General features: G+C 33.5%; 1 protein-coding gene across 1 annotated transcript; it reads left to right on the forward strand.

The window, feature by feature from the left end:
* Nucleotides 1-10,513: 10,513 nt before the first annotated feature.
* LOC108466010 (trans-cinnamate:CoA ligase, peroxisomal-like) lies at nt 10,514-12,804 on the forward strand. Its single transcript, XM_017766386.2, has 2 exons — nt 10,514-10,957; nt 11,041-12,804. The coding sequence occupies exons 1-2, from the start codon at nt 10,760-10,762 to the stop codon at nt 12,586-12,588; spliced, it is 1,746 nt and encodes a 581-aa protein (XP_017621875.1). The 5' UTR covers nt 10,514-10,759; the 3' UTR covers nt 12,589-12,804.
* Nucleotides 12,805-13,099: the final 295 nt, after the last annotated feature.

Here is a 13,099-nt window from a genome sequence, read left to right on the forward strand (position 1 = left end):
ACATACAGCAACTTTTTCTTCTCTGAATTAACAAAAAAGAGGGATGCTACATCTTGGGGCATCAACAATGTACCCTTGGTCTTCTAAACACATATCAAGTTCAAAGGGTCCTCAAGAAGTTTTGGGTAGAGAAGCTCAGGCTACGATATCTGGGCACCTATTTTTTTATTTTTTATTCATTTTGTATATTAGCAAATTTGCTATCTTGATTATCTTATTCATTTCAAGCCTTTTCTCAATAAAATTTTGTCTTGTCCATTGCAATGATCTTTTTCAAGCACTTTTCATTGAAATAACGATTAATGGACTAATGACGTCCAAAAGGAGTTTTGCATATTACTTTGAACTGATTTTAAATGAAACAAGGACCTGAAATGGGACTAATTAGTTTGAATTACCCAAATTAAAAGACACATTGGAAAAGTATAGCCCAAATTGTGATTATTCTTCAAGAAATACCAACTGAAGAAAATGACTGAATAATACGTCGTTGACAAAACCTTGATGAACAACAAGTAATATCGAATTAAGCATTAAAAAAAAATAATAAACATTTGGCATTCATGCAAACATTACCCATACACATCTAGTTAGGAAAATTTGATTCATTCACGACATCCTAATCATTTGGGCATAAGCATAGGCTCAAGAAATCAATTTTACGAGTCATGTCCCTTAGAGGACAGTGTAGCAAGATCGATTGAAGCTACGAATTATGGTGAATCTTATCTTCCTGAAGTTGCAGTGAAGCAGATTAAAGTCATCAATCTTATCTTCCTGAGGTTGCAGCAGAGCAGGTTGAGATTGTAGATCTTATCTCCCTGAAGTTGTAGTGGAATAAATCAAAAATAGCGAATATTATCTCCCTGGATTTGTAGTGGAGCACATCGCAACCACTAACCTTATCTCCCTGAAGTTGTAGTGGAATAGGTTGAAGTTACAAGCCTTATCTCCCTGAAGTTGCAGTAGAGCAGACTGAAAATTACAGATCCTATCTCTCTGAAGTTGCAGTAGAACAGGTCAAAACAAGCCTTATCTCCCTGAAGTTGCAGTGGAGCGGGCTGAAGATAGCAAATCTTATTTTCCTGAAGTTGCAGTGGAACAGATTGAAGCTATGAATCGCAGATCTTATCTTTCTGAAGTTGCAGTGAAGCTGGTCGAAATTACAAACCTCATCTTCCCGAAGTTGCAGTAGAGCAGGTTAAAATTACAAGCCTTATCTCCCTGAAGTTGCAGTAGAGCGGATTGGAGTGGCGTATATTGAAGCTACTCTAAAAAGAAACGCCAAAAGAAGTCGGAACTCAACAGGTCCAGGCAAAATTGGCCCCCTTATAGCCTTTGCTCTATTCCTGTTGCACGACAATAAGCAAAGAAGGGCAGCTGTAAGAGGCCTATTTTGCCCGACCCGAGCCCAAACCAATAAACAATAAAAATATAAAATAAAATCCAAAATTACTTAAGTCCATTTACAACATTAAAAACCCAAATAACCCAAATTTCACCAAACCCACTACACTACCCAACTACAATCAAGCAGGCCCAATTTACAGATGGCCCAAACTTAACCAAAATTCCTAACCCAGCTTCTGTCGGCCCAATAGGCCCAAAACCTTAAGCCAACTCAGAAACCTTAGGGTTTCTGAGCCTTCTTCACGCCGCAGCCACCACCCACGTGCCCCAACGCGCACTCCGCCCGAGGGTCGACTCTCCTTGCACGGAAGTGGAAACTCCCTCATCCGTTGACTCTCCACGGACTTGCAAACATGCAAAAGAGGAGAAAGTAACCAGAACCAAAGCAGCACACAAGGAAAATCAAATAAAATAACTAATATGTATTACCTTTCGGCTATAAAGCCCCAAAAAATAGATTGTATTTTTTTACGCTCACTATTAATCAAAAAGAAGAAGAACGATTTCTAGGTGATTTTTCACTTTAAGTTTTTGTTTTGTCCCTTTTGCATTGATTATTTTCTTTTTATTATTTTTTTTTGCATTCAAAAATAAAAATAAAAAAAGGAAGTAAAGGAACCTCACCTGAATCCCAGCGGATGCGCCGTCGGAGAGCCTTCTCCGTCGTGGTGGTCAGTTTCGAAAGGGGGCTGAGGATTCTCTTCCTTCATTTTCATAGGACACCGAGGGTTTGGCCTTCAAAAAGGTTTCGAAACGGGTTTGAAATACCCATTTAGGACGTCGCCGGCAACCGAGCACGGTGGTGGTCCAGCGGGCAGTGGGAAACTCGATTGACGAAGGGACAAAGAGGGAGAGAGAGCAAGGGCCCTCTGCTTTCTTTTTTTTTTCTAAAATGGAGGCTGAAATGAAGAAAGAACAAAAAATTTTGGCTTAAATAGCCTAGCAAAACGTCACCGTTTTGCAACCCCCCACGCCTCAAAACGGTGCCGTTTAAGGGGGGAAACCGCGCGACCCGACCCGAGTAGAAGGGGATCCACGCGTTTTGTAGCCTTGGGCCTATTTATGCGACGAGTCCCTCTGCGTTTTCAACGTGTTTAATTCAGCCCTGTTCCTTTTTTTTTCCCCGTATAATTTGTCTTCGCTGCATTTAGGTCCTGCATTGAAACGATGCGCATAGAGGGTCGAGGGTAATTGCCCGGAGAACCCCTGCTCTTTCACGCGCATTTCATTCTAGTCGTTAACAGCTTTCTATTATTTGTGATTTTTACCCTTTTGTTTATTTTAATTTAAATTTGGTCATTGCCCCTTTTGTTTCAATTTGTTTTATCATATTTTATTATATGTTTATTTACTATCTATTTAGATGTTATATTTTATTTAGTTTTAATATTTATATGTCATTTGTAAACTTGTCATATTGTTTATTTTAAGCTATTTTGTTTTTGTTTATCCCAGATTTTTTCACATATCAATTATTTTAAGTAGATACATATTATTATTTATTTTATTTTCTCACTTGTAAATTGTTTGTTCATTTCATATTTCTTCATTTCACATGTTTATTTTAAGCCTTTCACATGATGTTTAAAATTTTTTTATCTATTTTGAATACTTTATATTACTTTATTTTATGATAACAACATTATCCATATTAATTATTATAAATTGTTGCATTTTTACTTTAAAATACTATTTTCTATTTTAAAATCGTCTTGTGTATCATTTATTTAAAACTATTCCATTATTTTAAATTGTTTTATATACCTTTCAAAATTCTATTTATTTATTTTAAAATATTCTATTTATTATTCATTGTAAGATTTTATATTACCCATGTTTTACATTTATGTACATATGTATATTATTTGTTCTAATATATATATATATATATCATCTTTTCTTAAATTGTTTTACATTATTGATTTAAAAAATCATTTTTACTTTATTTATTTTAAAATTGTTTATTATCTTTTAAATAGTTTTTTATATTTTATTCATTTTGACTTGTTTTATACTTTATTATTATTATTATATATGTTATTTATTTATTTATTTATTTTCATCGTTCCTTGATTACTAATGTTAGCATTTAAATAATGTATGTTGGGTGATTATTGTCATTGTATACCTTCATTCGTTCACTTGTATTTTTGATATTATTGACGTATATTGGTATGATGGTATTCATGTATTATTATTTCATGCTCTATACTCTCTTTTAGTTCATTTCGTTTAAATCATATCGCGCATTAACCTCAAATGTATTTGTCTAAACATAGACCGTTTTAATCCAAACAAATAAAATATGTCATTTAAATATTATATCATTCAAAGACAAAAATTTCGAAATAAGACAATGTTTCGCCTTTTGGAACATCAAGGAATTGTGCCCTAACTTACGGGGGTTTTGATTTTCTCGTTGATTCTAAATAGCCAAATATCATTTAGAGTTTTAAAATGTACGGAATTCCAATCAAAATTAAAGATAAACTTGCGCCCGGGAGTTCATGGTATTGTTTCCTAACTTATGGGACGTGATACTTCGCTATCTCGAGATGAGGAAATCTTTAGCAATTGTTTTGGTCTAATTCAAGCATTTTTAAGATCAATGTTAATAAAAATGGATCATATTTCAAATCCATTCCCGGTTTTTAACTTTCGACATTGAGACATTGACTAATTAACTTGGTACCAATTTTTGGGCGTGTTGAGGGTGCTAATCCTTCCTCGCACGTAATTGACTCCCGAACCCGTTCTCCCGAGTTTTGTAAACCAAAACACCGTTTTAGTAAACTAAAATGTTTATTAAAATACAGGTGATCCGATCACACCTAATAAAGATCGGTGGTGACTCCTGTTTAATTTTTATTTTTAATCAAAGTCAATTCCCGTTTTCACAAAAATGGTTTTGACAGTATGATTACAATAATTCGATTGCATTTTAATCACAAAACACATTGATATAATCCTATTAACCTGACTCAGATTTTCAAGATGGATACTTGAATTAGTCAATCTGCCTCTCAACTAATATCGTAATGTATCTTCATCTATCCCGAAATATAGAACTGTATAGTTAATAAAGTAACCAGTTTGCAATATCATCACATAGTTCAATTCACATCCTATCATTCTTAATTCTGTTAGTGCCCTAAGTGTAGTATATTCTTCTAAAAACCTTTGTAATTTTTCGAACAGATTGGTTCATAAAATTATTCATGAATTATATTAATACTTTGTATTATTGTCCTCAAATGGTTTTTGCACGCAAAGCAAAATGGAAGCAAATGTTGCTCACTGGATGTCTAATGTTTAACTAAAACTAAGCAGTATTACGTGGTCGAATCGTAATACAGAAAGACAGCTTGTATTAGCAGACGAACCTAAACATGTCTTTAGTCTAATTAGAAATAGGCAAACCAATTGAAAGACTAATATGTTTCCTATCAAGTCCAATTGGGGAGATGCTTTGTCTTGGGCATCAAAGCGAATACTTCCCAAAAGATAGAGGCATAGATATGACTGACTAGACTAACAGTATATCGGACAAGACACAAGCAGAATAGATCCTGAATCCGTTTATGGATTTATTCACTTGTGACATTCATAGTGTGACATACCTAAATCCTGAATGGATGATGGACTATGTATGTGTTACTCGTACACTTTGATGTAAGTAAAAGTCGAAGTTAGAATAGATAAGGAATCGAAAGCTGGTGCATTGGGTGTACAACTTTTGCAGTATGTAGTGTCATTCACAATATTGGAATTCATAGCCCAATATATGGGTAAATGATATCCTCTCACTGGCATTACATGGTTGATGAAAAATAAACGTGGCCATGAGTTGTTCGTCTTATTGATGAATGACTTGATTATTATTTGATAGTAATTGACTTTTTATAAAGGAAGTTGTAATGGTTATCATGAGATAAAATAGGATCATATTGGGAGAACGGATATTATCCCAAAGAGATCAAGGATATCTTATGAGGGTAACACACTTATGACAAGGTTATTGGACGAGCACTGAGTAGTTGCTTTCGTAATAGTGTGTCGTTAGGGAGAGCTTAGTCATGATACTATAGTGGAATGAGTTCGTGACTAAATGAGTTTATAATTAATAGATGAAAAGACAGAACTTAATTATAAATCATTTGAACCTTAATTACATATGTTCAATCGGTCCCTCCGCTAGCTCGTTGAAATCAGAAATGAATTCCAAGTTTGAATAGAAATGAATAGAATGAATAGGAAGAGAGAAATGGAAAAACATTCAGGAATGTTTATAGTTTTTTTCTGAAATGGAAAAAATAGAATCATTTGAAAATGAATGTAGGTTTCCAAAATGGAAATGGAAATGATTTATTTGCAATTCTATATGGATTACTTAAAAATGATAAGAAGAATGAGTTTATGTTTTTGAGCTATTTTGAATCCCGAAAATGAAAACAAACCATTTAGTCACAGTGAACATGTTGAGTTGTGAAATATTAAACATATTTTCTCAAAATTTTATTAAGGGTAAAATCGTTAAAATTTACCAGGGTAAAATCGTCAAAATTTTACTAGGGATAAAATAGGGTCGAGAAAAATGTTTAAAATAGAATATTAAAGTTTATTTTGGGAAATAGAAAAACCGAATAGAGTTGGATCACATTACAGAGTACTGGGTTAAAAGGCCAAGCAAATGCTCTTAATTGAACTAGAAAGTTGTTTTTCTATTTGAAATAAATCTCTACAATTCAACAAGGGTTACCTTCTCTCTATATAAATAGATGACACCTGTAGAGCTAGTTACAGAACTTTAAAAGATTGTTACTTTGCCCAAAAAAAGAGAAAATTTATTCTCAACTATCAAATATATTTTTCCAAAATAACAATTCTACTGGTTTCTATTAAATAATAGAGAATTTATATTTTCACCCTAAATAAAAGAGAGGAAATTTTTTATAGTTCTATGTTTTGATTCAATTGATTCAAGCCCACATTCGAAGGAGTTTCTGGTATGAGAGTAGCGGAGAATATCGTTTGGTTGAAAGCCGAAAAATGTTAAGAATCCGCTTATCCGAAAACACAGGTATGATTTTGTAATATTTATTGCTATAAATATCACAAACAGGGTCAATTTTCAAAATTTTAATTTTCCATGTGCAAGAAAATCGTTTTCAAACCAAACTTTTTCCAACAAATTCAACATCAATTCATCATGTAATATAACATATTTCATCTCAATTTCATACAAATTTCTTGTATCAATTAAATCAAGTAAATTTCTATTCTATTCAATTTAGTCTCTATCTCGATATTCAATTCCAACCATAACATTTCACTTAATAACTATTATTAGCTTACGTCAATATTATATAATACAGTATATCATGGATATGCAGTAACTAAATTGGTTTTGGGTCATAGAAATACAAACTGGAAGCTCGCGTCACTTGTTGTCGACTTTCGCCTTTCCTTTCCCTTTCAACGATCATGTGTCCTTTTTAGCTATGAATAATAATTCAGTAATATTTTAATATCAAATTTTATCCAAATCACTCAAATACAAAATCATACACATTTTACAAATTATTCAATTTAGTTCCTAAAATTGATATAGTCATATCTTTTAAATTTGAGCTTTCATTTTAAAAACGATCCCAATTACATACTTCTATAGCCCTCTATTATCTATAATTACATAAATATTACACCAATTTCAAAATTTAAGCACTTTAGTCCCTATGTTCAAAAATTAGTAATTTAACTTTATAATCTAATCATTTTTACTTCTAAGCTTAAAATCTAACAATTTAGTACCAAGAATTTCAAGAAATCAACGGAAAATTTTAAAAATTTTAACAGTTTTACAAATTGATATACGAACTAACTAAATTAAGCTTTCAAGATTTTAAAAACATAAAAGTTTAAAAAAAAAAACGAAATTAAAATCACCTACCAAATGAAGAACTAATGATCGAAAGTTGAAACCTTCTTTCTCCTTTTTGTTTCGTGAATATGGAGAAGATGATAACAATCACTTTATTTTTCTTTCCATTTAATATATAAACTTTAATTAGAATTAATTAATTATAATTTATTTAACTAAACTTTAATTAATAAGGTTTTAATCTAATTTAAACAAAAGCTAATGGATTATAATTCATCCACCACCGTTTGACCAATCTAAAATGGTTTGCTCATTTGATCCTTCACCTAATTAAAAACCCATAGTAACTAACTTTTATCACTTTTACAATTTAGTCCTTATATCTTAATTAACTATCCGATCAACAAAATTAAAGAATCAAACCTTAGTTAAAATTTATATTAACCTCAGAAATGTTAAATAATAATATTTACAGGCTCGATTATTGAAAGTGGAGTTTTAAAACCACTGTTTCTAATACCACTGAAAAACAAGTTGTTACAACTTGGTTAAATTTAATTTATCTAGTTAATTCACTGTTAACATCACCAAACACTAACACCCACCTTGACATGATCTAATTGTTATTTTAGAACTTTATTTATTTTCTAATTAAAAATCTATAGAAATTAAATTTTACAATTTAGTCTTTGAATCTTAATTAATCGCTAATTGAGCTAAATTACGTATCCAAAATTCAATTCACCTATGTAATAAGTCTATAATTACTTTTATTTAATATTTATGAATTCAGTGTATGGAAATAAGATTTCAAATCTACAATTTTTGACACCACTAAAAATCAGGTCGTTACAATTTTACAAGCGATGATATTTTATAAACGTTATTTTTTCTTCGAGTGTGAAATTTTCTTATTCCTTTTTCTAACAATTTTAAGGCTGTAATATATGGTTTTCATATGAAATTTAAATTTGAAGTTGTAATGGTGGGCAAGAGAAAAATAATAGTTTATCACTAAAATGATTGTTTTAAGATGGAATTTGAAGCCAAAATTATAAATTGCTTGTCTGACCACCTATTTTTATTGCAAGTAAATTGAATATTTCATTTTGTTGCATAAATCTTACTTCATTTCATGTTATTTATAAATTTAAAATGGATAAATTTTCTTTTAATAACAACATCAACTGTTGTTTTAAATGCTCTTTAAAATTTGTTGATTGTGTGTATTTGATTCTGGCTTTTGGGAATCCTCTTTCAAGGAGACTATGTTCTCATTTTGATTTTTGGAAGCAAATTAACTTGTATTTGGATGTTTCATTGTCTTCCAATGTAAAATTAATGGAATTTAAATGATTAATATATATCCACACATTTTACAAAGTATATGATGGAAGTTATAATTGTCATTCGGACATTAAAAGATTAAAAATACAAACTTAATCACGGGTAAAAGAAAAGTAGCAGGATGTGATCAATCCATCATTGGAACTCCATTAATGTCATTCGGTCATTCACACAATATGTGGTAATTGATCATAAATACATGATCAAGATTCGACCATTAAGGGAACAAAAATTAATAATTCCAGTCCGAGAGAAAATAAGCTTTCTTTAGTAAAGAAATACTTAGGATTTTTTTTGTCAAATAATGTGAGACAACTTTGTAAAACTAATTTTGTATATAAATTTATCTTTATAAAGATATAATAAAGTAGTTTTGTAAAATAGTACAAGCTTATGAAAGACATCCTTATGAAAGGGTATCTTATAAAGATATATATGTATTGGATATCTACAGGGGCAAAGCTAGAAAACTTTTTTTAGGGGTTGGAATTAAATTGTATATTTTTGTGATAGTAAAAATGTAATTTCGCCTTTTTAATAGTTTATATATTTATAAGTTTTTAAGGATTAAAGTAAATTTTTATCATTTTGGGGGGCAAAGTGCGATCTGATTATTACTAATTTAAAATTTTATAAATTATAAAGTGGTCTAAATGGAATTTTTTTTATTTTAGGGGAGTCAGGCCCTGCTAACCCGCCCGACTCCATCACTAGATATCTATATAAAACACTTTTCTATTAGTCATTTTCACTATTCTACTTAAAGTGTTGAGGGCTTTGTTATTTCTTGTAGGCATATTAAAACGTTAAGAAAAGTAATGTAAATTTCTCAATGCATATTTTACTAACATTATTTTTTTTTTTCTACTTCAAATTTTCTTATTTATTTTTCTAACAATGAGTAGAGTCAACTCTTTGGGGAGAAATATTCAAATTGTCATCCGTTAGATAGCCGGTCAATCTCACAATAAGTGAAAGTATTATTCTCCAGTGTAAATTTTGTCTCTTATACTCTGTTAAAAGCGAATATGCTATGAACGGTTGCCTAATTGTCCTAATTCACAGAGGCAACAACACTACGGTTGATGGACCTGCAAAATTTAAAAATTGGTGTTAATTTAGAGGATGAGTGTAATTATATAAATAACCTAAGCCTTATAACCCACTGCTTAACAAATAATTGGTTATGAGTCAATTAAAGAAACAAAAAAAGAAGGAAAGGAAATAGAATGAGCTTCATGTGGATGAATCGTGGCAGTGCGAGTTGTGGGGGCGTTCTCAGAGATTCCTGAGGCGTTATACGTGATCTATATTTCGGTCGTTTGGGTGCAAAGCTGAGTTAATGGCCATAAAGTTAAGCTTGCAAAAAATGTTGTGGTTTTCTCCATGGCTAACCTGTAATTGTGAATCTTATTCCAAAAAAAGACCGCAATATCTTGGGTCTGTAAGCAAGATCACGTGTTTAATGATATCGATTATAGTATTTTAAGGCCATTAAAAGAGTTGATTTTGTTCTGAATCCGAAGATGCAAATTTCTTTGTTCATTCCCCAAGCTAAAATGGGGGCTGATAGATCATATTTTTATTTTATTTTTTTGGTAATGCGTGGTTAAGAAGATTTTTTTGTACGAAATTTTGTTTCGTTTTAATTTAACGGTATTGTATTGCTTGATTGAGGGAATAAAAAACAAAACAAAGAAAAGGCAATTCATTGGTGATGAAGTCAAGCAGCCCCCACATGGAAAACAACAAACTAGAAAGGATCCATGGAAGAGTGCTAGTGCTGGTGCAGGGTAATGTGTGAACGTGCAAAGGGTAGTTCGGGTGGATCAAACCATAATCCTTTTTACAAATTCCAAACCCAAATTAACTAATAATATTGTATTGGGTTGCATTAACTCAGCAATTTCTTTAAAGGAAAAGGAAAAAAGTCTGAGCAAGCAATTTCCCCATCAACTTCCCCTTTGAAACACACTTCTATTATTTATTTATTTATTACCACCTTCACTCTATATAAATCACTATCAATCTTAATTCTTCCGCAATCCAATCCTTCCATACTCTCATCTCTCTTTCAAAAGAAAAATCCAATTAATTGCTGATCAAAATCTAGCAAAGAGCATGGATCAACTTGGGAAGTGCGAAGCAAATTATGTGGCACTCACTCCCTTGACATTCCTAAAAAGGGCCAGCTCTGTTTATGCTAACCGCACATCAATCATCTACGAGAATACTCGTTTCACCTGGCGCCAAACCTACGAACGTTGCTGCCGTCTTGCATCCTCTCTCCTCTCCCTCAACATCCTCAAAAACGATGTTGTATGTTTCTTTCTTATACTTTCAGTCACTATCACATTTCTTTTCATTGTGTTTAATATTACGAAGCTAACACCCATTTGCAGATATCCGTGCTGGCTCCCAACGTTCCAGCCATGTACGAGATGCATTTTGCTGTTCCCATGGCTGGAGCCGTACTCAACACCATCAATACCAGGCTAGATGCCAAGAACGTCGCCACCATTCTCCGCCACTCCGAGGCCAAGGTGTTTTTCGTAGACTACCAATATGTGCCGCTGGCACGCGAGGCTCTCCGCTTGCTGATGGTTGACTCACAACAAAATCAGACCTCACAGTCACCATCTGCAGCACCCGAGTCTTTTATTCCATTGGTGATTGTCATAGATGACGTAGACTCCCCTAAAGGTGTCCGACTAGGTGAGTTGGAATATGAGCAATTAATACACATGGGCAATCCAAGATTCGTCCCCACTGAAATCCAAGATGAGTGGAATCCTATTTCCCTCAACTACACATCCGGAACTACATCCGAACCCAAAGGAGTTGTTTACAGTCACAGAGGCGCATATCTCAGTACCTTAAGTCTGATTTTGGGATGGGAAATGGGAAGCGAGCCTGTCTATCTATGGTCCCTTCCCATGTTTCACTGCAACGGTTGGACCTTCACTTGGGGAGTCGCAGCACGCGGTGGGACCAATGTCTGCCTACGCAACACCACCGCCTACGACATATATCGAAACATCGCTTCTCACAAAGTCACCCACATGTGTTGCGCACCCATCGTCTTCAACATCCTCATCGAGGCCAAACCTCATGAACGTCGCGAATTTACGTCTACCGTGCAAGTACTCACCGGCGGTGCACCACCTCCGGCATCACTACTCGAGAAAATGGAACTCCTCCGGTTCCACGTCACCCATGGCTATGGTCTGACGGAGGCCACTGGCCCGGCTTTGGTGTGCGAGTGGCAAGCCAAGTGGAACAATCTTCCACGGGATAGTCAGGCGAAGCTCAAGGCACGGCAAGGGATCAGCGTATTGACACTGGCGGATGTAGATGTGAAGAATATGAAAACCATGACAAGCGTACCGCACGACGGTAAAACAATGGGGGAGATTGTGCTGCGCGGAAGCAGCATCATGAAAGGGTACTTAAAGGATCCGGAGACTACATCCAAGGCCTTCAAGAACGGGTGGTTCATCACGGGTGACGTGGGCGTCATACATCCTGATGGATACCTGGAAATTAAGGATAGATCAAAGGATATCATCATTTCCGGAGGCGAAAACATCAGCAGCGTTGAATTGGAGTCGGTTCTCTACAGGCATCCAAGAGTTCTAGAGGCAGCAGTAGTTGCAATGTCTCACCCACGGTGGGGGGAGAGCCCTTGTGCTTTTCTAGCGGTGAGGGAGAACGAAGTTGGGAGAAAAGACGATGTGAAGGAAGCTGATATCATTGCTTTCTGCCGTAAAAACCTTCCCCATTTCATGGTTCCAAAGAAGGTGGAATTTTTACCTGAATTGCCCAAAACTTCAACCGGCAAAATCCAAAAGTTTCAACTAAGAGCTTTGGCCAAAGCTTTCCAGATTACAAGCACAATGGAAGTGCCTCAACACCATGAAGACCAAGTTCTTGCTTTATCCCGTCTTTGAATCTCAAAATTATTAAGAAGATGGAATAAACTACGGTTGTACATGTAGAAACCCTTATTTTTTTTCCGTACGATTTGTTGTTTGTTGATGCTTTGTGATCGGGGAATTATTCATGCTTAGTTATTGTAAACAAGATAGTGAAGATGATGCTGCTTTCTGGATAAGTTAAAACGAAAAAATATGAGATCCAAAACTCTACCAGAGTTTAACGAGAAATGATTCTATGAAACTATAATTTTCATCATTTTATCTATTTTAATTCTTTCTCAATAAAAAAATAATAAATTAAATTTTACTTCTGATTTTTAGTTTTTCTTCTTTATTTTTAACCTTTTCCTCTCGATAAAATTTAAATTTAATTAAAAATACTAAAAATTAAGACTAAAAATATAATTTGCTAGGAAGATAACTCTCATATTAGAAGATAACTAGGTTGTAACATTTCTCCGAGTATAACTAGGTTGTGACATTTACAATCTAGAAGATAATTTTGTTTATTTAATTAAATATT

Source organism: Gossypium arboreum, chromosome 11, assembly GCF_025698485.1.
Source record: "Gossypium arboreum isolate Shixiya-1 chromosome 11, ASM2569848v2, whole genome shotgun sequence".
Classification (NCBI taxonomy): domain Eukaryota; kingdom Viridiplantae; phylum Streptophyta; class Magnoliopsida; order Malvales; family Malvaceae; genus Gossypium; species Gossypium arboreum.